At 40.6% G+C, this 23,660-nt stretch overlaps 1 protein-coding gene across 43 annotated transcripts in view; it reads left to right on the top strand.

Moving 5' to 3' along the window:
* The window catches only part of EIF4G3 (eukaryotic translation initiation factor 4 gamma 3), a 315,852-nt gene that overhangs the window by 260,886 nt on the left and 31,306 nt on the right, over positions 1–23,660 (top strand). For 29 of the 43 annotated variants that reach the window (XM_086715926.1, XM_086715923.1, XM_086715919.1 and 26 more), the window contains 9 exons: positions 6,087–6,233; positions 6,642–6,917; positions 8,269–8,373; positions 10,510–10,642; positions 13,588–13,682; positions 15,692–15,785; positions 17,144–17,261; positions 19,134–19,354; positions 21,061–21,179. In XM_086715926.1, coding sequence (XP_086572052.1) covers positions 6,087–6,233; positions 6,642–6,917; positions 8,269–8,373; positions 10,510–10,642; positions 13,588–13,682; positions 15,692–15,785; positions 17,144–17,261; positions 19,134–19,354; positions 21,061–21,179 — 1,308 coding nt within the window. The remainder of the gene's footprint in view (positions 1–6,086; positions 6,234–6,641; positions 6,918–8,268; positions 8,374–10,509; positions 10,643–13,587; positions 13,683–15,691; positions 15,786–17,143; positions 17,262–19,133; positions 19,355–21,060; positions 21,180–23,660) is intronic. The other 14 variants (XM_086715928.1, XM_086715927.1, XM_086715929.1 and 11 more) reach the window with 2 other exon arrangements.

The raw sequence follows: 23,660 nt of genomic DNA, 5'->3' as shown, positions 1-23,660 counted from the left end.
TAACTAGAATTCAGTACTTCTTTTAGGAGGAGGACCGTTCAGAATGGCAAATGGGGAAGAGTAGATAAGAGAAAACATCCTCTATCTAAATCTGGAGTTAAATAAAAATTTTAGTTGGATTGTTGGTAATTTTAAATGCCTGTGTTTTTCTTTTAATCATAATTCAAACCAAATCCACATCTCAAAAACCCCATTAGCATGTAAACTCCTAAGGAGAGGTACTTTTTCTGGGTTTTTTGTTGCTGTTTTTTTTGTTTTTTCACTGCTAAATTCCCAGTGTCTAGAATGGTTCCTGGCCACATCATAGACTCTCAGACATACGTTGGGGATAAGTGGGTAAATGCATGAATGAAAGAATAACAACTTGAGTTTATTATATGCCCAACGTCTGTATTGTTTCTTTTTTTACTTTTTATCTTTGCTCCAGCAGGCATGTATACCTCAGCTATAAAGGTAGGCACTGAGGGCAGATTTTTGAGCATTCTGTGTCCTGTTATGCCATTTGCAGAAGTTTCATGTTGCCACTGCTCAAGTGCTTTAAAGCAAGACATGCAAAGAATGGCAGGATTGAGTATAGGAAGAGTCACTAAGGGCATAAAGGAGACACACTTAAATCTCATCAGAAATAATGCCTGGAAGTACAGACATGAAAAGTCAGCCGTGGGCAACAGCAAGTGGCTAGAGTCAACTGGAGGAGGAGAGACGTGCAGCTCGCCTGATAACAGATGAAAAATGCTTCACAGAAACGTTGAGGAGAAATGACTTGCCCTTTCAGAACTCTTTTGAATCTTTTGGGCATCTCTCACCGCTATATACCTCTTCAGATGTATCTAACCAGCAACACAGTTTGATAGATTTGTTTGTAGTATTTTTGGAGTATGTATTTCGTTCAGTTTCAATAGGTGATATACTAAGGTCAGGAGATAACTACTGATGGAGGATACTATGTCACCGTGGACTCATGAGTGATAGTTGGGACAATTGGTTGGTTACTGTTCCCTTCACATTTTAGAGCTAACATAGTGGTGCCACTACATTAGTCATTTCAAATATTTTACCTCAAACCAGGACATGCTTTTAGAGCAAAATGACCCCTAGGCCATGGTAAGCATTGCTGGGACTGGTCCTTTCATTTTCTTTTTTTTTTTTTAATTTTTTTTTTTTCAACGTTTATTTATTTTTGGGACAGAGAGAGACAGAGCATGAACGGGGGAGGGGCAGAGAGAGAGGGAGACACAGAATCGGAAACAGGCTCCAAGCTCTGAGCCATCAGCCCAGAGCCCGACGCGGGGCTCGAACTCACGGACCGTGAGATCGTGACCTGGCTGAAGTCGGACGCTTAACCGACTGCGCCACCCAGGCGCCCCAGGTCCTTTCATTTTCTAGTCTTCCATTTGACTACTGTAATTAACACACTGCTGGCAGCCATTGCTGACTCTCAAGGAGTTTGATCCTTTCAGGGATAAGAAGTATCTCCCCTCAACACTAGCAAATCTATCAGCAGCAGTACAGGTCCTGTTGCTTGACGAAAATGGCTACCTGATGCTGGCAACATTCATAACCAAGATTGCCGGGTGACCGGTACGTGGACAGGTCTCCTCCCAATATGAGATGACACGCAGTTTACTATTGTGTAAACATGAAAAGCTTAGGTGCTCTCCAGTATTCTAGCTTACCAAACAGCCTTACTGAAATATTCCCCCTGACTCCCTTACTCCCTGAGCAACTTCCTTAAGCAACTCATTTAAAACACATTATCTTAGTTTTGATCATGGACTACTGCTTAATGAAAATGATAGTTATCTAAAGAGATCTTTTTTTCACTGTTGTACATCACCTTTGATTTTTGCTGTTATCCATAATCACACTTGGAGACGTCTGCCTTGTCTATTGTTAAAGACTGTTTGTTCGTGTCCCACACCCCTAGATCATATGTTCAATTCCTCACCCTGTCTGATGGTACTAGTAGGTGGGGCCTTTGGAAGGTAATTAGGTGTAGATGAGGTCATAAGGGTGGAGCCTCCATGGTGAGATTAGTGCCTTTATAGGGAGAGGAAGAGATACTAGAGGTTCCTGTCTCCACCCCTTGAGGATGTATGAGAAAGCAGCCGTCTGTAAACCAGGAAAAGGGTATTCGCTAAGAACTGAATCTACTGGCACGTTAGTCTTAGTCTTCCAAACTCCAGAACTGTGAGAAATAAAGGTTGTTTAAGCCCCCATTCTATGGTATTATAGCAGCCCTAGCAGACCGAGACATTCACTCTTCCTGTCTATTCTAACTAAACAATTTCATTGGGTCTTCTGACCAGTCAGTGTCCAGCAGACAACAAGGCTGACCTAATAATGTCATCACCCTGTTGAATTTATCATCTCAAGAACAAAAAAAGTTACCATGCATCACCAGCCATTCTCAGAGAACATGTTCTCGTTAGCCTATTTCCATATTTCCACCCTATTAATAACCATCCCTGAGGACATTAAAAGCATGTTCCCAAACAAGTCTTCAGGGGGTAGTATAGCTAGGCATTCATCCGCTTGAAGATAAATGTACTTGCCGATCTGTGGCCATTCATTCCACTGATTGTTTGGTGTCAGTATCTTCATTTGACCGTGTCTAAAACACTTCTGCATAATCATGCTTTTTAGGACCTATACATGTGAAATCTCTCATTGTCATCATTTGCGGATAGCAGATGGTCATTTCTCTTGCTGTTTGTGGTTTTCTCCCTAATTACTTGGTGAGCTAACTTTGTTTATATATTTTCTTTGATATCTGCATTACTATAATTCAGATTACCCTGAATTTTTAATCATAAACTGTGAAATGTAGCTCCAAGTGTATAAATATAGCTATATTAGTTCATTAGACTCTTGATGATGTGCCAGCCACTATCATTTGCATTACTTAAACTGCCCTCATGTAATTTCCAGTAAGATGTTATCATCCCCATTTAGAAAGAAATAGATGTTTGGTAAAGCTAAGTAATAACTTGGCCAAAGTCACCTGGCAGAGCTGGAGTTAAGACTGTCTCCAAAGTACCTGTTTCAACAGCTATTTTATAATGTCCCTCAATCTGTAGTCATTGGAATGCCTCCTTTGCAGTGGAAAGGATTGAAGCTTAATGTTCAGTGTTTCAAATATCCCATCCTCTGTGACTTACATAGTGCTTCCACTAAACCCACTTCATTAGATGCTCAAAGCTGTCCTCTGGTTAGACACAGGTATTGTGTTTCCCTTGTTCTAGAGGATGAAACTGAAACTTGGGTTAAAAGAATTGCCTTTAGGAGTGGCTCAGTCAGTTAGGTGTCCGGCTCTTGATTTCGGCTCAGGTCATGATCTTACTTTGTGGGGTCAGGCTTGTCAGCACGTAGTCTGCTTGGGATCCTCTCTCTCCCTCTCTCTCTGCCCCTGCCCACCCCCCCCCCCCCCCATAAACATTTTTAAGAAAAGAATTGCTTTTAAGTATATATATCTTCTGATCCTTTTTTTAAAGTTGGGGGGGGGGCTGAGCAGGGGAGGGGCAGAGAGAGAGCGAGGAAGAGAGAATCCCAAGCAGGCTCCACACCATCAGACACAGGGCTAGAACCCACAAACCGTGAGATCATGACCTGAGCCGAAATCAAGAGCCGGACACCTAACTGACTGAGCCACCCAGGCTCCCCTCTCTTTTGTTCTTTAACCCAAAACTTTGAATAGGCTTCCTTATGGAAAAGGCCTAAAAGGTTTAGCTTTTTACACTTTTTGTATAGGGAAGCTCTCCCTTGCCTTTTGCCATTTCTACTTGTTTCCTGGAAATCAAACTGTCACAAGTTTTATTTATTTAATCTTTTTGATTCATTTTCATTCTGGTCCCTCTCACCGTGAGACAGTGGCTTAGAGTTTCATACTGTTGTCCACATTCTCTTCATTTTCTGCATGGTACAATCTGTAATACAAGAAACCTCTCTTTAGAGCTGATAGATTGTGGCCCAGGTGATTTTTGTCTTACCAGTTATGCCTGTAGTATTAATATAGGTGATGCTGGTAAACATCCCAAGAAGCTGGATAGATCTGGCTGGTTTTCTGTGTTTCAACAAAACAGCAAGTTGGAAATACCTGCTGGTTTTTTCTTCTGCTGATTTTTTAAAGTTTTAGTTTGTTCTGGAACCTGATATCATGTTGTTGTTCTATTATATACTACCTTGCTTGTGGATGTGCTTTTTGGTTCTCTTTCGTAGTGCATTGTTGTATATTCTAAATAGAGTCCACTTTTGGTTTTTGCTTTGGAAAACCTTTGTTTTCATGTAGCATTTTTCTTTTCTTTCTTTTTTGTTTTTAAACTTAGTCTTTTTTTTTTTTAAGTTTATTTTATTTTTGAGAGAGAGAGAGAGACAAAAACAGAGACAGAGCGGGGGAAGGGCAGAGAGAGCGGGAGACACAGAACCCAAAGCAGGCTCCAGGCTCTGAGCTGTCCGTGAAATCATGACCTGAGCTGAAGTCAGACACTTAACCAGCTTGAGGCACCCAGGCACCCCAGCATTTCTTTTCTTGAAGGCTGATTAAATGCCTGCCTTCACATGCAATTGTTGAGTAGGCCTGCCTGAAATGATCTGTAGTCACTTGCATTTTTATGGCCTGAATTTGGAGTTAAGGACATCTTAACTTTTTTTTTTTTTTTTTTTAATGTGTGTCAAAAAAAAAAATTTGGTGATCTTACCCTCTTCCTGAGTTAATATTTCCTGCTGGCGGGGGGCAGGGAAGGTGTAATGAAACACTTGCTCTCTTGGTTGGTTAGAACCGGACTTGTTGGGGTGCCTGGCTGACTCAGTCAGTAGAGTGTGCGACTCTTGATCTTGGGCTTGTGAGTTTGAGCCCTACGTCGGGTATAGAGATTACCTTAAAATAAAGTCTTAAAAAGAAGAACTGGTCTGTTAAATGGTCTTTTATGTGTCATAGGGAATCTCTCGGAGAGTGTCCGTCAGTTCTAGCACAGATCCAGTATAGCATCATAGTACTCAGTTCTCAAGAAGTTTCTCTAGCCATTCAGCCTGAATCAGCAGCTCTCCCAAGTCCATTGTGGTTGGTAACAGTAACTTGTTTGTGAGTATAAATACAGGACGTTCTGTTTTTTACCAGGTTCTCCCATTAAACTTAGGGCAAAGACCACGCATTTCAGAATTTTGGGACCAACTTTGTGATTCCAGAAAAATCATTTTGCCATGTTACACAGTAGCTGTTCAGAATGACACTCTGGGGCATTTCATCTATAAAATGGTATATTTTAGTCAGTCATTGCACCAGTCCACTTTCTTATAAGAACGGCTCTGCGTTTGGTTACAAATAACCTTTAAGATACCAGCTATTGCTGTCACTAGAAAGCAGTTATGAGACTTGCATGGAAACCTTGTACACATCCTGCCTCCAGGGTTCTACCCTGTCCAGTCTGGGTCTTCCTGTGTGTCAAAGAATGTTTCTAAGGTGGCCATTTTTTAGATTGAACCTTTGGAAAACTAGTATTTTCTTTTGGCACATAAAAAGTAATCAGTAAACATAGTGTATTGATAGTACAGGTAAGTACCAGCATCACAGTTATGACTTTCCCCTGAAGACGAGGTATCTCAAAAATCCTTAAAGTGGTCCTCCTCTTCTGCTTTTTTTCCAGAATAAGGACCCTACCCACAACAGTTTTCCTATAGCCATGAAATTGTCCCCTGCTTTATGTCATTTCTGTTTGTTCCTTTAAACCTTTAAACTTAACTACCGTGGTAATAGAAAAACAAAAGTAATAACCCTGTAGAGTTACAAAGGTCTAGGTAAGGGCGGAGTCATAGTTGTTACAATATTACATGGACATCAAAGTCAACTAGAGGCAAACCAGCCATAAAAGGTACAGTACACTTATATGAGAGGAATGTATATCTTTTCTGTATAAAATTTAAGACATGTTACCATTAAACACAAACTGACTGAAGCTAAATCGTGTACCTCTTTTAGAAGCTTTCCTGTAGTTCAGTCAGCATTATTTTGTATAAAATAGATATTTTGAGAAAATGATTGAATGTCTTAAGTAATCTTGATGTTTTTGCATTTTCCTGTATGGATGCAGCTGAAAGTACCCATGGCAGACAAACCTGGTAACACAGTGAATTTCCGGAAGCTGCTCCTGAACCGTTGCCAGAAAGAGTTTGAAAAAGATAAAGCAGATGATGATGTCTTTGAAAAGAAGCAGAAAGAACTCGAGGCTGCCAGTGCTGTGAGTATTTTCACAGGAAAGCAGTGTGCTTATGCTTCTGAGTGTTACCAAATAGAATTTTCATGAAACCAGCTACATTTCCCTGCTATGTCAGTAGATGCCTTATGGCCTTTTTTTCATGTAGAGATACAGAATTGAAGTTCAGGGGAACGCTTTATTCTTTTTCGTGCTGCATGGTTGAGCAACTAAGCCTTCCCAGACAGGAATTCAGAGCCCGGATCCCAGAGAGGTCACTGAGTTCCAGAAATCTCCTGAAATGGATGCAAATTTTGGGGGGTGGTTTAGTTTTCTGAGGAATAGAACAGGTCTAAAGTTGCTTTCAGATTCTCACAGGGTATCCCTGACCCCACAAAGGATAAGACCATGAGTCAGAGTGTGTGTGTTCCTGTCCTCTCTTGTGCCGTACAGTTGTCATCCAAGCTTCTATTGTCATTCCTTACACAACAGCCAGAGGAGAGGACGAGGCTTCATGACGAACTAGAAGAAGCTAAGGACAAAGCCCGGCGGAGATCCATTGGTAACATCAAGTTTATTGGAGAGCTCTTTAAACTCAAGATGCTGACTGAAGCTATCATGCATGACTGTGTGGTGAAGCTGCTGAAGAACCATGATGAGGAGTCCCTAGAGTGCCTCTGCCGCCTGCTCACCACCATAGGCAAAGACCTGGACTTTGAGAAAGCAAAGGTAAAAGCCCACAGTCTCCGAAGCATCCAGTGGGGCCTCGGTTGGGACTGTCAACAAAAGTGTTCCATCTTGGCCCAGTGGTCTGGACTGCTGTTTTTTCTCCTTTTGCCCTTCGCACTGTCAGTGTGTGGCCTTCGAGCTCCTTACCACTTTTCCATCACAGGCAGAAGTGAAGAGGGTCCCAGATTAGATGAAGGCCAGTTTGGGAATTGTTCAGATTATTTGTCCCTTGTCCATTTTCTGCATGACCATTTCACAGGCCATTTTTCTGTATAACAAATTGTGGGCAGAAATAAGAGGAGAATAGCTGCTGTGGGCTGGGCTGGGATGGAGGGTGCTACTGAGGTGACGAGCCAGTAGTTTTCTTCCTTCCTTCCTTCCTTCCTTCCTTCCTTCCTTCCTTCCTTCCTTCTTCCCTCCCTCCCTCCCTCCCTCCCTCTTTCTTTCTTTCTTTCTTTCTTTCTTTCTTTCTTTCTTTCTTTCTCAGTTTGTTTATTTTGAGAGAGAGAGAGAGAGAACCAGTGGAGGAGATGAACAGAGAGAGGGGGACAGAAGATCTGAAACAGGCTCTGCGCTGACAGCAGTGAGCCTGACGCGTGGCTCAAACTCAGGAACCATGAGATCATGACCTGAGCCGAGGTTGGACACTTAACTGACTGAGCCACCCAGGCGCCCCAGAACTAGTAGTTTTCTAACATTTATGCTCTAATCAGCAACAAAGCTATCTAACCATAATAAAAGAAACCGTTAAAAATATTATGGTTCAAACTTAACATGGTGCCTTCCACATAAGGGGTAGGAAAATTAGAAATGTTTGCTATAAATAATGTCAGAAATGTTTTGTAACCTCTGAAGCAGCTGGGATTATGTTTGTTTGTGACAGGAAATCCCAAATATCAGTGGTTTATGCAAGATTGAGGTTTATTTCTCACTCACATAAAGTTCAGAGGTAAGAAGTCTGAGGTAGGTCTGGTGGCTCAGAGATGATAAACAATCCAGTTCGTCCAGCTTAAAGTTCTGTCATCCCTAATGTATGGCCCTTGTCCTTATCTTTCTCAGCAGAGAAGGTTGGAAATGGGCAAAGGCTACAGCCACCTCTCTCTTTTAAAGAAGATTCAGGGGCTGCCTGCAGTATAATGCTTCGATTTATATTCTGTTTACCTGTAATCCGTCACAGGACTACAGCCAGCTGCTCAGAATGTGTAACCTTTATTTTGGATGCTTAATTAAAATTTGTACCCCATTACCTTTTGTCTATAAGTTGTGTCCTTAGGCCATTTAAAAATTCTGTATGGTAAAATTACACTTGAATTCCTCACTCAGGAATACTAAATGGTTTTACCCCTTGCAGCCACGTATGGACCAGTATTTTAATCAGATGGAGAAAATTGTGAAAGAAAGAAAAACCTCATCTAGGATTCGATTCATGCTTCAGGATGTGATAGACCTAAGGCTGGTAAGTAAGAAAATATAAGCCAGCTACTCCAGTCTCTTTTAAGGAATTGGGTTGGAGAGTGTGTCCTAGTATTTACATAGGTAAAAACTTAATGCTGCAGGAGAGGCTCCCAGAACCTGAGTTGACACACTTCCCTGACATAGCTGTGTGAAAGGACACGAAGCATATATACCTGCTTGTTACATTTCTTCCCTCTAAGCTAATTATCAAACCACATTGCTATTTTTAAATCCGCTACTCTGAATTCAAACTGGTCAATTAAATTTAGTCTTAGGCTACTAAATATTCAGGAGTCCTCACCTTCAACATGATTCCATTTCATTTCCCTGAGCCTTACATTTCTATTCTCTAAAATGGGGATGTTGCCTCCATTGCACATGTGTGGTACAGATTCAGTGAGGTGATCGTGTCAAGTGCCCAGCTCATAGGACATGTTGCTGTTTGTTCTCTGTTGTTTTTCCTGTGTATCCCCTTGTGCTCCTGCCACTTCTCATTTCTCATAACAGGTGCAGTGTTTACCACTACCACCTCTTTTGTCTCTTTCTTATTTTAACTCCTGCAGGGAATATACTGCAGCTGACCCTAAACTAGAGAATGTGAATGCAGGTCCTATCCCTTCCCTGCCCTGTACTCAGACCAGATAGCATTGATGATGGTTCTTTATCTTGCTAAGGTTAAATGTGACCTCACGATCCTTTTTATTACTGAAGCCACTACGAGCTGATCAGAATTTTGTGCCTATTTGCCATCCTCGCTTCTAGCACATGTAAACAAATGTAAATAAATATAAAAGACTTCTTCACCCGTGCCTTCTACTACTTGTACTTCTATCAGTTGTCGGGATTATGGTGGGAAGGAAAGGGAGAAGTGTAATTGTAAGGAGCAACTTGTCCTAAATAGGATAACCAAAGGCCAGAGAGATGGCACTTTTGTAGGATATCAGAACTATGATATAGGAGGATGAAAAATGCTAGTCATCTTTGATTTAGAACCCCCATGGAATGTGATACGAACTAAGTACCAATAATTCAGATTAAGTCAAGGCCAGAGAGTCCTGAGCTTTCTTGATTCCTCTTCTGGTTCCTCTTTACAAATATACAAGATGATTTTTTTGTAGTTAATTAATTTGAGATAGAGACAGCACAAGTCAGGGAGGGGCAGAGAGAGACAGGGAGGGAGGGAGAAAGAGAGGGAGAGAGAGAATGAGAATCCCAAGCAGGCTTTGTGCTGCCAGCACAGAGCCTGACATGGGCCTTGAATTCATGAAACTGAGATTATGACCTGAGCCAAAAAAAAAGTCAGACACTTTAACCAAATGAGCCACCCAGGCGCCCCACAAGATGATTTTTAAAAAATACATTTGGGGGGCGCCTGGGTGGCTCAGTCGGTTAAGTGTCTTGACTTCAGCTCAGGTCATGATCTCGCGGTCCGCGAGTTCGAGCCCCGCGTCAGGCTCTGGGCTGATGGCTCAGAGCCTGGAGCCTGCTTCCGATTCTGTGCCTCCCTCGCTCTCTGCCCCTCCGCGTTCATGCTCTGTCTCTCTCTGTCTCAAAAATAAATAAACGTTAAAAAAAAATTTTTTTAAAAAATACATTTGGGGGGTGCCTGGGTGGCTCAATCGGTTAAGCATCCGACTTTGGCTCAGGTCATGATCTCCCGGTCTGTGAGCTTGAGCCCCGCATCAGGCTCTGTGCTTGACAGCTCAGAGCCTGGATCCTACTTCAGATTCTGTGTCTTCTCTCTCTGCCCCTCCTCTGCTCACACTCTGAATCAATCAGCCTCTCTCTCTCTCTCTCTCTCTCTCTCTCTCTCTCTCTCTCTCTCTCTCTCTCAAAAATAAATAAACATCTAAAAATATTTTTAAAAAAATACATTTGGGCCAGTCTTTCCCTCTAGCTTTTTATTCATTGGCTTTTGGAATACTCAGTATACAGTAGTTCAAGGTTTATTGAGACAAACTTAATTCTTTATATCTAATCTCAGACTGCACGCAATGCCGTCTGTAAAACAGATGAAAAACTGTTGTAGTACAGATTTTTAAATGTATTTTACACTTTTCCAGCAGTGAGAAGTATAAAAAATTGTTACGTTTATGTTTTGTTTTCTGGTTGATAATGTTACTTTCTCCTTTTATAGTGCAACTGGGTATCTCGAAGAGCAGATCAAGGGCCTAAGACTATCGAACAGATTCACAAAGAGGCTAAAATAGAAGAACAAGAAGAGCAAAGGAAGGTCCAGCAGCTCATGACCAAAGAGAAGAGACGAACAGGTAAGGGGTGGAGTCCACTGGGATGTTAGGGAAACTTGGGAGACTGAGGGACAGATGTGTAAGAATTCTGTATTCAGGTTTGAAGTGACATCAGAAAGAATAAACTGAACAATAGAGTGGTAATTGGTAAGTGAAGCAGTTTCTCCAAGAATGCAGGACAAAGCGTGGTTTCTTGGACTACTTTAACTTCAGTAATCAACAGGACTTTCTTGAGCATCTTCTCTGTGCTCAGTATTGGTGAGGGCTATAAAAAAAAGTGGAAGATGTAGTTTCTTTTCTCTGAAAGCTTACGGTTTATCCAGGAAGGCAAACTAATAACAGGCACATTTGTCAAGCAAGTAGGAGATATTATCAAGTATGAAATGTATTCTCAATTAAGATTGTTAACATTCAGAGGAGGAGGAGAAAGATAGGAAGCTGGAAGAGATCTTTATTTGAGGAAGGCATCTTTGAACTGGGTCCTGGTGGATGGTAAATATTTGGGAAGGAAAGGAATAATCTTAGTCATGAAAGTAAAATAAACATATATTGTGAAGAGGCATAAACAAACCTGACTGAAGCAAAATTTAAGTGTTCGGAATCAGTGGGAAATGTTTGTCTGGAAGAATGGAGCCAGATTAAGAACTGATATCTTTGACCTTAAAGTCCCATTGTAAGGTTTTGAAGAAAGGGGTAATGTCATGCTAGATGTACGTAAATAAAAGAAATCTATTGCTTTTAACACGAGGAGTCAAAGGGGAACACTGAACTCAGAAATGTCGCTCCTGCTGAAATCCTGGTAATAATAATTATTAAAAGGAAGAAATAGGAAAAAAATATGAAAGGTGAAATGGAAGACATTTTACACCCGAGAAAGTAGAAAATCCATTGACTGAGTTTAAGAACATGGAAGAGGAAACCTTTTTCAGAAGGGAAATGATCAGTGTTTATTTTGAGATGGCAGGAGGGTATCCGAGTAAGAATGCTTATCTGTCCAGTCTGCTGTTCAGTGAGCCGGAAGTTGCTGGATGATGTAGTCGTATTGTGGTCGAGAGCCTACTAGACTCTGGAGCCAACTGTCTGGGTTTGCATTTCAGCTCCCCTACATCCTGGCCGCATGACCTTGCACAAGTCCCTTAATGTGTAAAACGGATCTAATAGTGGTTGCTAGGATTTGTGTGAGGGTGGCAAGACGTGTTGTGTGTCAAGGGTTCAGCTTAGCAACTGGTGCACACACCGTAGGGCTCATACTGAACATATGAGAGATGAATCCTCCAGGAAAGAAAGTATACTTTTAAGTTCCATGGGACACCATGCTTCCTCACCTTCCTCACCCTAGTACGTAGCACAGTGCCTTTCACGTAATGACTCTTATTTATTATTGAACTAGAGAGCCCAGTCCATGGAAGATGTCTACAGAGGACCAAAGGAAGAAGAGGACTCTTGGGAAATTGACAGATAAAGAACAACTGCAAAGGAAGGAGCACTAGGGTATAAGAAACAAACAAGAAACAAGTTTGCTCATGCTCAGTAACATCAGATAGCACAGAGACAATCAAGTATGTGAGGATCAGAAAAGCTTTTAGGTAGACAGTTGGGTGGTCTTTCTTTCAACACGTATAAGTGCCCATTGCTTAACAGGAGAGACAAAGTAAAGTCCCTTCCTTCGTGTAGTTTACATCATACCCGAGAGACAGAAAATAAATACTCAAATAAAATATGTAATTTTGTCCGATCACTTTTTCTAGAGAAAAAGATAAAGCAGAGAGGGGGAAAGCGGGTGATGCCAGGCTTGGTGGGTAAAGGTGCAATTTTATTTTTTTTTTTTAAATGTTTATTTTTGACAGCGTGTGAATGGGGGAGGGGCAGAGAGAGAGGGATACAGAGGGTCCACAGCAGGCTGTGCACTGTCAGCACAGAGCCGGACATGGGGCCCAAACTCAACGAACCATGAGATCATGACCTGAGCCACGGATGCTTAACCAGCTGAGCCCCTCAGGCACCTGAGGTGTAATTCTAAATAGGGTGGTTTGGGAGCCTGCTAAGGTTAGTGTTTGAGCAGAGACCAGAAGCAAGTATGAGGGAGTGAAACCGTGGGCACATCTGGGGGAAGGTTTGTAGGCAAAGGGAATTGTAAGTAAAAGGCCCTTGAAATAGCATTTTCAGGGATCAGCAAGGAGGCCAGTGTGGCTTGAGCACAGGGAGAGAGTAGTGGAGGATGGGGCCTGAGAGGCAGGAGTCCAGATTAATCAGAGCTTGGAGGCCATTTATGAGTAATTTGGGATTTTATCTGAGTGAGATGAAGAGAGGTAACAGAAGTGTTTTAAGCAGAGAAGTGTTAGGACCTGACTTGTACTTTATTTGGCTCTTGCTGGCCGCTATGATGCAAACAGTTGGGGGTGAAAGCAGTGAAGCTAGTGAAGACGGTTTTATACTAATCGAGGAAATGTCGCTGGCGAAAACCAAAGTGGTAGGGTTGGTAGTAATAAGAAGAGCTAAATGCTGAATATGTTGAACTGACAAGATTTACAGACAGATTGGGTGCCGAGTGTGAGAGAAACAGGAGTCGGGGTTTTCTGCCTGAGCAGTTGATAGGTTGGAGGGTGGGGGTGGTGACCCAAGTATACTGTGTCATTTAACACCATCAAGTGAAATAAACCTTCTAATAAATAATTTCCATCTGAAGTGTTAACTATGAACATTAGATCTGGCCCTCCTTTGTCTATCACCAAATCTCTATTCACGTTATCCGTTAATTTCCTCTCGGTGGGGCATGTTCCACAGTATTTCTATCCGATATGTTCATGTTGTAGGCATTAAAAAGACTGTCAGCAGTGCTTTAACAGTTTCTTTTGTCTTTTTCCTTGATTTTGATTGGAGCTGCTGAGTTGAAAATACTGCTCACTCTTTCATTGTCAAACTGACTTGAGTTTGTGGGAAACTGACTCACCCTGTTCTCCCTGCAGGTGTCCAGAGAGTGGATGAAGGTGGATGGAACACTGTACAGGGGGCCAAGAATAGTCGGGTACTAGACCCCTCAAAATTCCTTAAAATCACTAAGGTGAGTATGACCTTTATGACGCAACTTAACATCGACGTGAGAATGGGACTCTCAATTATTTCTTGCTTATATAAAATAACTACATTGCAGAGTTTATGGGGGAGTGGTTTTTTTTAAAGTAGATGCTTTGCTATATGACAGTATTTATCAGTGTATTCTTACGTACTTGTCCTGATGTTAGTCCTTTTTATTTCTTGGAGGGCTTACTAAAGGGGAAGAGACTAGTTTAATTCCTAAAGTTATCAGATGCTTAGTATAAGAGAGATGATAATAAAGATACTTCAGAAGCTGTAGTCCCTTATGATCTTTTATACAATGTATCCTTAGCTCTAGGGAAGAAGCATCTACCTGTTTAAGCCTAACTTGAAAGGAATTAACAGTTTGCCATATTCAAGGCCTAAAATAAATCAAGAGGACCCACTGCTAGAAATCATCCTGTGATAAAGATTTAATACATTCTGCTTTCCTCTCCCTTGAGAATCCATGGGTGGTAAGAGGAAAGGGTTTCTCCTGGCAGATGTTTTCAGCAGAAGTTGATCACCCTAAGTAGGGTGAAGAACTTGGAGAACATAGAGGAAGTGGCATTATCTTTTGTAAAAGGGGAAACTTCTACAGCCCAGTAGATTTATAAATCATTTACAAGTCTAATTTGAACCTTCCTTGTGTAATACACTTTCCATAGTTCTGAAAATTGGCAACCTGCTGGTAAGATACCAAAGACAATCTAAAGCTAACATGAAAACATCAAATGAAAGAAGATAACTGACAGAAAGAAAAAGAGTTTGAGAAAATTGGAAGAAGATGGGCTGTCTTTTGCGTCTTCATGTCAAAGTATTGCTTCAGCATAGAACATTTGCTGTCTAGATCTCTTTTGATTTTAATTAGCTAGGATCCTATTCTCTTAAGATTCTGGTACATTCTTCTAGTTGTTTATGTCTCAGGGCAGGAATTCCATCGCTGAATACAGCTTGATTCCCATCCACTTCTTACGAGAGATGGTTTTAGACAAAATCTTACACGTTTAGAGAATTCCTCCAGCGTCAGCCCCAACATCTTTGAAAATTATATCAATATTGAATAACGGTGTTTGTGTTTTTAAATACTAATACTGTTTCCACGCATGGATACTATAAAAAGAATAGTGCTGATAATAAGCTACAACATTATTTCCTGAATATTTTGAAAGATTTTAAGTTGTTGTTTTAATAAATTTTGTGTATATTCAGACAGTTATCCTACAAGTACTGTACTTAAATATCGTAGAAAATGTTCAAAACCATTCAACAAATGCATTGTTAACTAGGAGAGATTTGTGTGAAAGCATGTCATAGAGCTAGGCAGTGCTGTTAGAGTGTATTAACACTTCTGTTACAAAGAGCTACATTGTACCTTACTGTGGTATATGTTTTCTTATTAGTATTACATTGTAATTCTATCGACTTGTGCTAATGTTGTGTTCCCTGTAGAGCTCAACATCGTTATTAACTTCCCATCTAATACTATGTTCGCTTTTTTCTTATCCCCCCCCCCCCCCCCCCCCGTATTGAATGCTGCCACTCCACTTCTCCATCCTTAGCCCCCACCTATATCTGGCTTTGCTAAAATGTGAAATCTTTGTGCCTTCTGACCTGTTTTCTGACAATAATGTGAAGAAATTGAGTTAATTTTGTAGTCTACACAATTTGTATATTCCTTTACTTCTTTTTTAAATTACTGGGCATTACTGGACAGGAGGAATGATTGGAAACTGCTTACATTTAGTCAAACGGCACACCATCTGAATGCATTCTCCAGACCAGGGGTTCTAAACTACTCTGTGGAAGCTGGTTTCCAAGCAGGTTGTACAGGGAGCACCACTTGAATATGGACGGCTCCAGTTTATACTTCTTAAATTAGCATTCCAAGCACTGTTTTGTTGCTAAAGTTGGTTTTCACTGTACTGAAGGAAAAAGAAGATCAAACATTCTAGAATGTTTCCTATAATTGGCTTGTGGTCACTTACATTACAGCCCACAATTGATGAGAAAATTCAGCTGGTACCTAAAGCACAGCTGGGCAGTTGGGGAAAGGGCAGCAGTGGTGGAGCAAAGGCAAGTGAGACCGGTAAGTGTAACGTGTCCCTTCTCCGGAACCTGGATGTGGTCTAGTATTCACCGTATAGTGCATTCCCACAATCGTTTAATAATGGTTTTAGGAAAAGATCTATAGACAAAGCATGCCCAAACTTACTGGCGTCCCTCACAATATGGATCTTCAGGTGTTTTAAATATTTAGAGTTTTTTGAGTTCAGTTAGGCTGTTTAAGACTTTAATCTCCTAGGTACCTTTGTTGTTGTTGTTGTTGTTGTTCATAAATTCAATATAATTAGAGAATTACTGGGATCGCAAATGAAGAGGGAAACTCATTCTTCTGAGAAGAATTGGATAAGAGAGTTGTAAAAGAATTAGATTGAAATATTTTTCAAAATCTTTATCAAAAGTCAGACTTTCAGAGATTTGACCTTAGGACTCAAATGTTTAGACCATCACAAACACATCCTTTTTTTTCTTTTTTTTTTTTAATGTTTGTTTATTTTTGAGAGTGAAAGAAGAGACAGAGTGCAAGCAGGGGGAGGCACAGAATTTGCAGCAGGCTCCAGGCTCTGAGCTGTCAGCAAGGACCCCGACGCGGGGTTCAAACGCATGAACTGGGAGATCATGACCTAAGACGAAGTCAGACACTTAACCACCCAGGCACCCCCACAGACACATCTTTTTAAAGCTGATGAAGTCCAGTAGAAAAGTATAAAACATTAATGTTTTATAAATGTTAGAAGAATAAAACTTCTACATTAACTTCCTTTCCATATTTCCCTTCTACTAAGTAATTTTGACCTCTGATTTTTTAATTTTTATTTATCAAGTTTATTTATTTATTTTGAGAGAGAGAGAGAGCAAGCCGGGGAGGGACAGAGAGAGAATCCCAAGCAGGCTCCGCACTGTCAGCACAGAGCTCAGTGTGGTGTTCAGTCCCACAAACCCTGAGATCATGACCTGAGCTGAAATCAAAAGTCAGACGCTTAACCGACTAAGCCATCCAGGCGCACCTTTATTATTTAGCTTTTTTAAGTGCAATATTTTGTTTTGTTTTGTTTTGTTTTTGCTTGCCTCCCTCCTTCCCTGTCTACCACTCCCACCCCCTTCCCTATCTAGGATAATTTAATTATGTTTTTAAAGCAGCAAATGGTTATAATGAACAAAGGTTTCAAAAAAAATTTTTTTTTACAGACAAATTCCTTCTAACATTATACTTCTAAGAGTATAGTTTGTGGAGGAGATTGGCATCACCTTGTTAAACTTGTTAGAAATACCTAGTCTCAAACAACACCCCCCCTTCCCTCCCTAGAGAGCCAGATGAAGTAAAAGCTACATTTTAGTCATGTGATTTGTATTTTTTCCCCCCTCAATCCTCAACACCTATAGATGCCTTACGGTCAAGTGCTTCCAGTTTAAACAGATTCTCTGCTTTGCAACCTCCAGCACCCTCAGGGTCTACATCGTCTACACCTTTAGAGTTTGATTCCCGACGGACCTTAACCAGGTATGGAGCCCACTCTCCATGTTAACTGAAGACTGACCTACTTGTGGATGTCTGTTCTCTCTCTCTCCTTCTCTCCTTCTCTCTTTCTCTATTATTCTTTTTCTCTCTTTCACACACTCACACACACACCCATGTAAATTATGATGGTCATCTCTGTGCATGGATTCCTTTTATCCCTAAGGTTGATTTTGTTTTTCTATTCCTTCTTTGATCTTCACGTTCTATAATTTCCAAGATAAGAACATAACTGGGTGGTAGATTTGGGATGGGGTGGAAAGGAAGGGCAAGTTACCTGGCAAGTTTATAATAGTTTGTTTCTTTTTTTAAGAATTTTTTTTTTTAATGTTTATTTTTGAGATAGAGCACAAGCAGGGGAGGGCAGAGAGAGACAGAGACACAGAATCTGAAGCAGGCTCCAGGCTCCAAGCCGTCAGCACAGAGCCCAACAAGGGGCTCAAACTCAAAACTGTGAGATCATGACCTGAGCCAAAGTTGGACACTCAACTGACTGAGCCACCCAGGCGCCCCAGTATAATAGTTTGCTTCTTAAGAAAGTCAGACCCACCCAAACACCCCTGGAGGCTGGTGGAGGGCTTGCTAAACTAATGCATCAGGATGTTCTGGATTAACCTAACACTCCGAAGATTGTGAATTAAAGAGCATGACAGCCTACCCATATGTTTCTCTGTCATACCGTTCTTCAAGTTCTGTTTCAGGCTGTCCTTTGTTTCTCACTATTCTCTCTGTATTGTACTGTCTTTCTACCTTCTTTTTTGTAGGACTGATACAGTCAGGTGTTCTGTTGGTTGGTTTATAGGGAATGAAGACCTGTAGTATAATGACCGAGAACAAAATTTTTAGTTTTCATTTTCTTAAGATTTTATTTTTAATCTCTACACCCAGTGTGGGACTCGAACTTACAACCTTGAGATCAAGAGTCACATGCTTTACCAACTGAGCCAGCCAGGCACTCCTCAAAATTTTTGACATAAGCACTTTTAGAGCTGAAGTTGCTTTAAACTCTCAAACTTTCCTTTTTTGTTACTGTAGTCAGTTTTTGCCAGGTAGACTTTCTAACTATGTTGCTGTTCTCTTGGCTTCTACGGTAAAATATACTTAGCACAGTTCAGCTTTTAGTGATGGCTCAGCTTGTCATGAAGCATCATTTGTGCTATTGATGGCTCTTTGCTCTGCCATAGATTTCTCCTGATGGCTCTGCTTTTTGAGTACTTGTGTATGTTCTTTCAGAGGCTAGACTACTGTCGTGCCTCTAGTCCTTTCTCCTCTCTTCCTTTTCATTTGCTGCTCCTGGCCTGCTATGGACCAAGGAACTACCTGCCCAACTGGTGGGAACTGTCTGAAAAGAAGCCTAGGGAGATAGGAAGATTCTCTCTTAAAGAAAGTATGTGACTTTGGCCACTCAAAAACTACTTCTGCTACTTGGTTCTCGAAATATTTTACTTATATTTGAAGTTTCTGAATAAATACTGTATCATTGTCTAATTTCTAAGATAGTGATACCATGTCCGTTAGGTATTCTTTGTCTCTTTCCCTCTTTTAGCTCATGCATTCGGCACTGTCGTCTTTATTAAAAGATTTAAAGAACTAAAATAAGGATTTGCCATTGCATTTTAAAATCTTAAGTGGTATCCCTTCAACATTTGTGAGAAAAGCTAAAACATACTCAACATTCTCTGAAAGCACTGATTTTACTTGTTTACATAATTATAGTTTGATGTAGAATTGGCGCCTCACATACCTGAAGTCATGTGTGAAAAATTACATACCTGCAGGAAATCTTAATGTTATTTTATGATTTGAATGCGTAGTGGATGGGGTGATCTTCTGAAGAAGTATGTTTTGTGTTTTAAGTCGTGGAAGCGTGGGCAGGGAGAAGAATGACAAGCCCCTGCCGTCTGCAGCAGCTCGTCCGAATACTTTCCTGAGAGGCGGCAGCAGCAAAGACCTGTTGGACAATCAGTCTCAAGAAGAGCAGCGCAGGGAGATGCTAGAGACCGTGAAGCAGCTTACGGGAGGCATGGACGTGGAGAGGAGCAGCGCTGAGGCTGACCGAAACAAGGGCCGGGAGTCAGGTGAGAGACTTGGTACACACAGAAGGAAGATTCGGGCCTTAACTGTGGAATGAAAAGTGCAGAGGAGATTTTGCCCCTGTGTAGATTTCAGAATCATTACATGGTAATAACATACCAGTATCTTAAAACGTAAAGGGCATCTTCATGGTTTTGTAACATAGGTTTCATTTCCCAGGTTGTCCCTTTGTTCGTCAATTTGTAAGTTTCCCCCATTCTCTATTAAATGTGATGGTGATGAGGGTCTCTTGCTGTATATTAAGCAATCTGAATTTCTTAACAGATTCTCACAGTAACCCCTTCCTGTGCATTAGAGCGCATGGGCTTTGTAGAGCCCTCAAATGTATGAAAATTCTGACATCCAAAGGAAACCAAAGAGAAAATATCAGGTTGTCTTTTGTTATCTTCATCTTGGTAGCATCTGTGGTCTTTGTACATGTGTAGCTTGTATATGATTAGAGGACCAACTCAGACAATGCTCTAAAAATTACCTCATTTACATAACCTGTCTGCATTTCTGTTTCTTCATGTGTTATATGGGGATAGTAAATGTGCCTACCCTGTAGAGTTATCATGAAGATTAAATGAGAAGTCTATACGGGTAAATATTTAGAACTTTATCTGATAAATACAGATTTTTCAAAAAGTACTAGAGGTCATGAGGGTAAAGATGATGAGAACAATGAGAAATAGTTTAAAGATAATTTTCAGCATCTTTAAAATACTAATCCTGAGGTAGTACTGGTTGTTTATAACATCTTGATAGCTTTCAAATTTCTTTCACTATTTAAATTGTGTCTCCTCCTCTAAATGGATTCAGAGGCAAATTGAAATGTCTTCTCCCAACTGATAGACCAGAATTTTTGACTTCAGGGACATGTGGCTTTCTGATCTGTGGTATCTATTTGGGGAACATAACGAGATAGTGTATGAAAATATCTTGTGAGTAGTGAATAATGTGGCACAGCTGCCCTATGCATTTTTATCGTCTGGGTCATTCATTTATTCACCACATGCACACTGAACACCTGGTGACTTGTGGGCATTGGGTCTCTGCTTTCAGCCTTTAGTCTGCTGGGTCCAGAGGACTCCTATGACATAATTCCACAAAAGGTATTGTATATAAGTACAAACTGAGAAAAATGCCACGGAGGAAAGGAGCAGAGTTCTAAGAGGGTACTTAACAAAGGAACTATCTGGAATTGATACAGAGGGATATCAGGGAAGGCTTCCTCGGGTCTGATGAACCAGTAGGAGTCGAAATAGATTCATAGGAAGGGATGGGTATGGAGCAGAGAGAAAGAGCACTCTGGCCAGAAGGAGCATCATGACATGTTCACGCAACTGCCAAAGGCCCGTGTGATTGGAACTCTGTGCGTGATTGTACAAGCTTCACGTGCTGTTCATCACTGAAGCAGTGGAGAAGAATCAAAATGCAGAAAGGGACAAAAAAGCTCTAATTACAAAAGTTTACCGTACCCCTCTATTCTTTTCATGGTGGAATATGAAGTTACTTAGTGCCTATCTATGCTAAAAATAAATATTTCTCTTTTCTGCTTTTAGGTGTCTTGCTTTGTCAGATTTGTATCTATTTTAATGCTTTTATGGAAAAGTTGGTATAACAACAAATAAATATTGTCAACCATAATCCCCCATTTTAATTACAATTTTTGTCTGTTTTACTTCCTCACTTTTTTTAACCTCATTAGTAGCGAAGCCAGAAATTCCAGCAACAGCAGCCCCTGACAAGCCTGCGTTGTCAGAATTGGAGATGGCGAGGAAGTCTAAATCTATCATTGATGAGTTTCTACACATTAATGATTTTAAGGTAAATGAAGTTTCAGAAAAAGAAAGCAACAACACAAAGCCCCGTGGCAGAGAGATACAGTAACTTGGCTCTGGTCTAAAGCACTTGTCACTAAGACTTGGAGTAATCCAGGTCCCATGCAGTTCGGTTTGCACAACTCGGATGTGCTCTTGCCAGCTACTGTCTTTTAAATTGATGATGGAGTTCACAAGATCACATGGCAGGAAGGGGGAATGACTACCAGTCCATCCCCACAGTAGAAAAACTACATTGACTTTGATGTTCATGAGCAAAAACCCACACATTATCATTTTTAGGCATTCTTATCTAGCTGTACATTACCTGTTATGATCTTCACAGTCCTTTTATGGTCATTCTTGTATTAACTTTAAACTATGGCTAACATTACTTTTTATTTCATAAGTGGAAACCTGAGGCACCAAGGAGTAATCGCACTGCCAGGGCCAGACAGCCTAAGTGAAACATTCAAGACACAGCTTTGCATTTGCTGTTCTTTAACCCCAACTTTCTCTTTGATCTTCATTTTAAGATGGTAGTGAATAAAATAGACATCATGCCTGACTTCATGAGCCCTAGAGTCTAGTGGCAGAGACAGGTCATAAAGAGTTAACTCAAAAATAGGTATTTAAATTATAGTTATTGTAAATGCCAATACACCTTTAGGATCTTAGGAGAGATCATATAATAGGACCTAGCTTAGGGATCTGGAGTCAGCAGAGTCTTAATCTGTTAAATTATTTGTCAGATACATTAACTACTTTTGCTTTAACATTATATTAATTATTTCAAGCTTACTTGTTCTCTTGACAGTGTAGTTATTATTTGCTTTCTGTACATAACAGTCACCCTGATTAACTGTAGCCCAGCTTTCTAAAACCTCAAGCCTTTAAAAAATCATCTAAAATTCAGAAGAAGTACTAAGAGGTTTTGATGATGAGCCAGTTAGTTGGAGAGGAAATATCAAGTCAATGAGCAACAAATACTTTGAAAGGAGAAAAGTATCACTCTGAGGAATGGGAGCCATAGGGGGAAAAAGACCTAAGTTCAACAGGAGGACTCTCTGAAAGATCTTAGCCCTAGGCCTGGCCTGTAGTATGGAAGAAACAAAGTCAGTTATGACTCGGGAATTTCATTGTACTGGGTCCAAGGCGCATCTGCTGCAGAATGATAATAAGAAGCAGGTGACATTGTCAGACATAGTGAGGGCTCCCTGTGTGCTAGGTGCCGTTAGTTCATTTAATCCTCATAACGCCCTCTTGATTTTAATATTATTATAATAGCTATTTTTATAGATAATGAAACTGAGATGCAAAAATGTTAAATAACTTGATCTGAGTCATGCTTCTGATAAGTGGCCAACTCAGGATTTAAAATTAGGCTTCTAAGGGTGCCCGGCTTGCTACGTCAGTAGAGCACGTAACCTGTGACCTCAGGGTTGTATGTGTGAGCCCCACATTGGGTATAGAGATTACTTAAAGAGAAAATCTTTAAAAAACAACAACAACAATAAAAGTAAAAGTAGGCTTCTAGCTTCAGAGCAGAGACTGTGATTTTATCTTATTACCTTTAAGATTATTAGTGTGTTATGCTAAAGGCTTACAGAGCTCATCCTAAAGGAAAGGTTTTTCTAGCATTTTAGTAGGTGGTGTTATTATTAAAAATAATACAAATTAATATGTACTGAGCTTTTGTGTTTGGCAGTGTGCAAAGTCCCTTTTTATGTTCATTCCTCAAGTAACCTTATGACGGGAAGTCAAGCCTGAGGGATTGTTACACTCCTGAATTCACATAGTAGCAAGTGGCAGGGCCAGAATTCAAACTTACATTTGTCCGATTCCACACCCTATGGTTTTTAGCCTCTGTGGTATATAGTTATTGAGTACCTAAAATGTGCCAGCCACAATTTAGGAAACACTGCCTGGACATCGGATATGCTGTACTGTATATATAGTGAGCAACATAGTCTATTTCTATGAGGCATTTGTGAAGCCTGTGTTCTAGTGGGAGATACAAAACTGCCCTAAAGATAGGTAATAAATAAACAACAAATACAAAAAGGAAAATAATGTTTCAGTGCAGAGAAGTAAAACTAGGTGATATGGTAGCCGGTGACTGGGCAGTCACAGACTGTAGGAGGTGTCCATTCACCTGAATACTCAATGAAATAAGAATCAACACGAGAAAATCAGGGAGAAGAGCAAGATGATGAATTGCTGTGACATTGAAAGCAGCATAATATAGTTCGTTGATACCACATGCAGATTCAGTGAATAAATTCCCCTTGTAAGACACTTGATCACTTCAGGTTAAATACTGAAGATATGTGCATTCATTTCCGTGCTCTCCTGAAAAAGCTTTATAATGATGATGGTCTTTAAAATGAGGTAAAAATTCACAGGGATAAAGAGTAGAGGGAATAGACCGCACCAACACTCTGGAAGTTAGAAACTAGAAGGATGGGTGGTCATTTATTTAGCAGAC

Source organism: Puma concolor, chromosome C1, assembly GCF_028749965.1.
Source record: "Puma concolor isolate L17-30 chromosome C1, mPumCon1.1.hap2, whole genome shotgun sequence".
In the NCBI taxonomy this organism is placed as follows: domain Eukaryota; kingdom Metazoa; phylum Chordata; class Mammalia; order Carnivora; family Felidae; genus Puma; species Puma concolor.
This window is presented reverse-complemented; position numbering and strand designations above follow the sequence as displayed.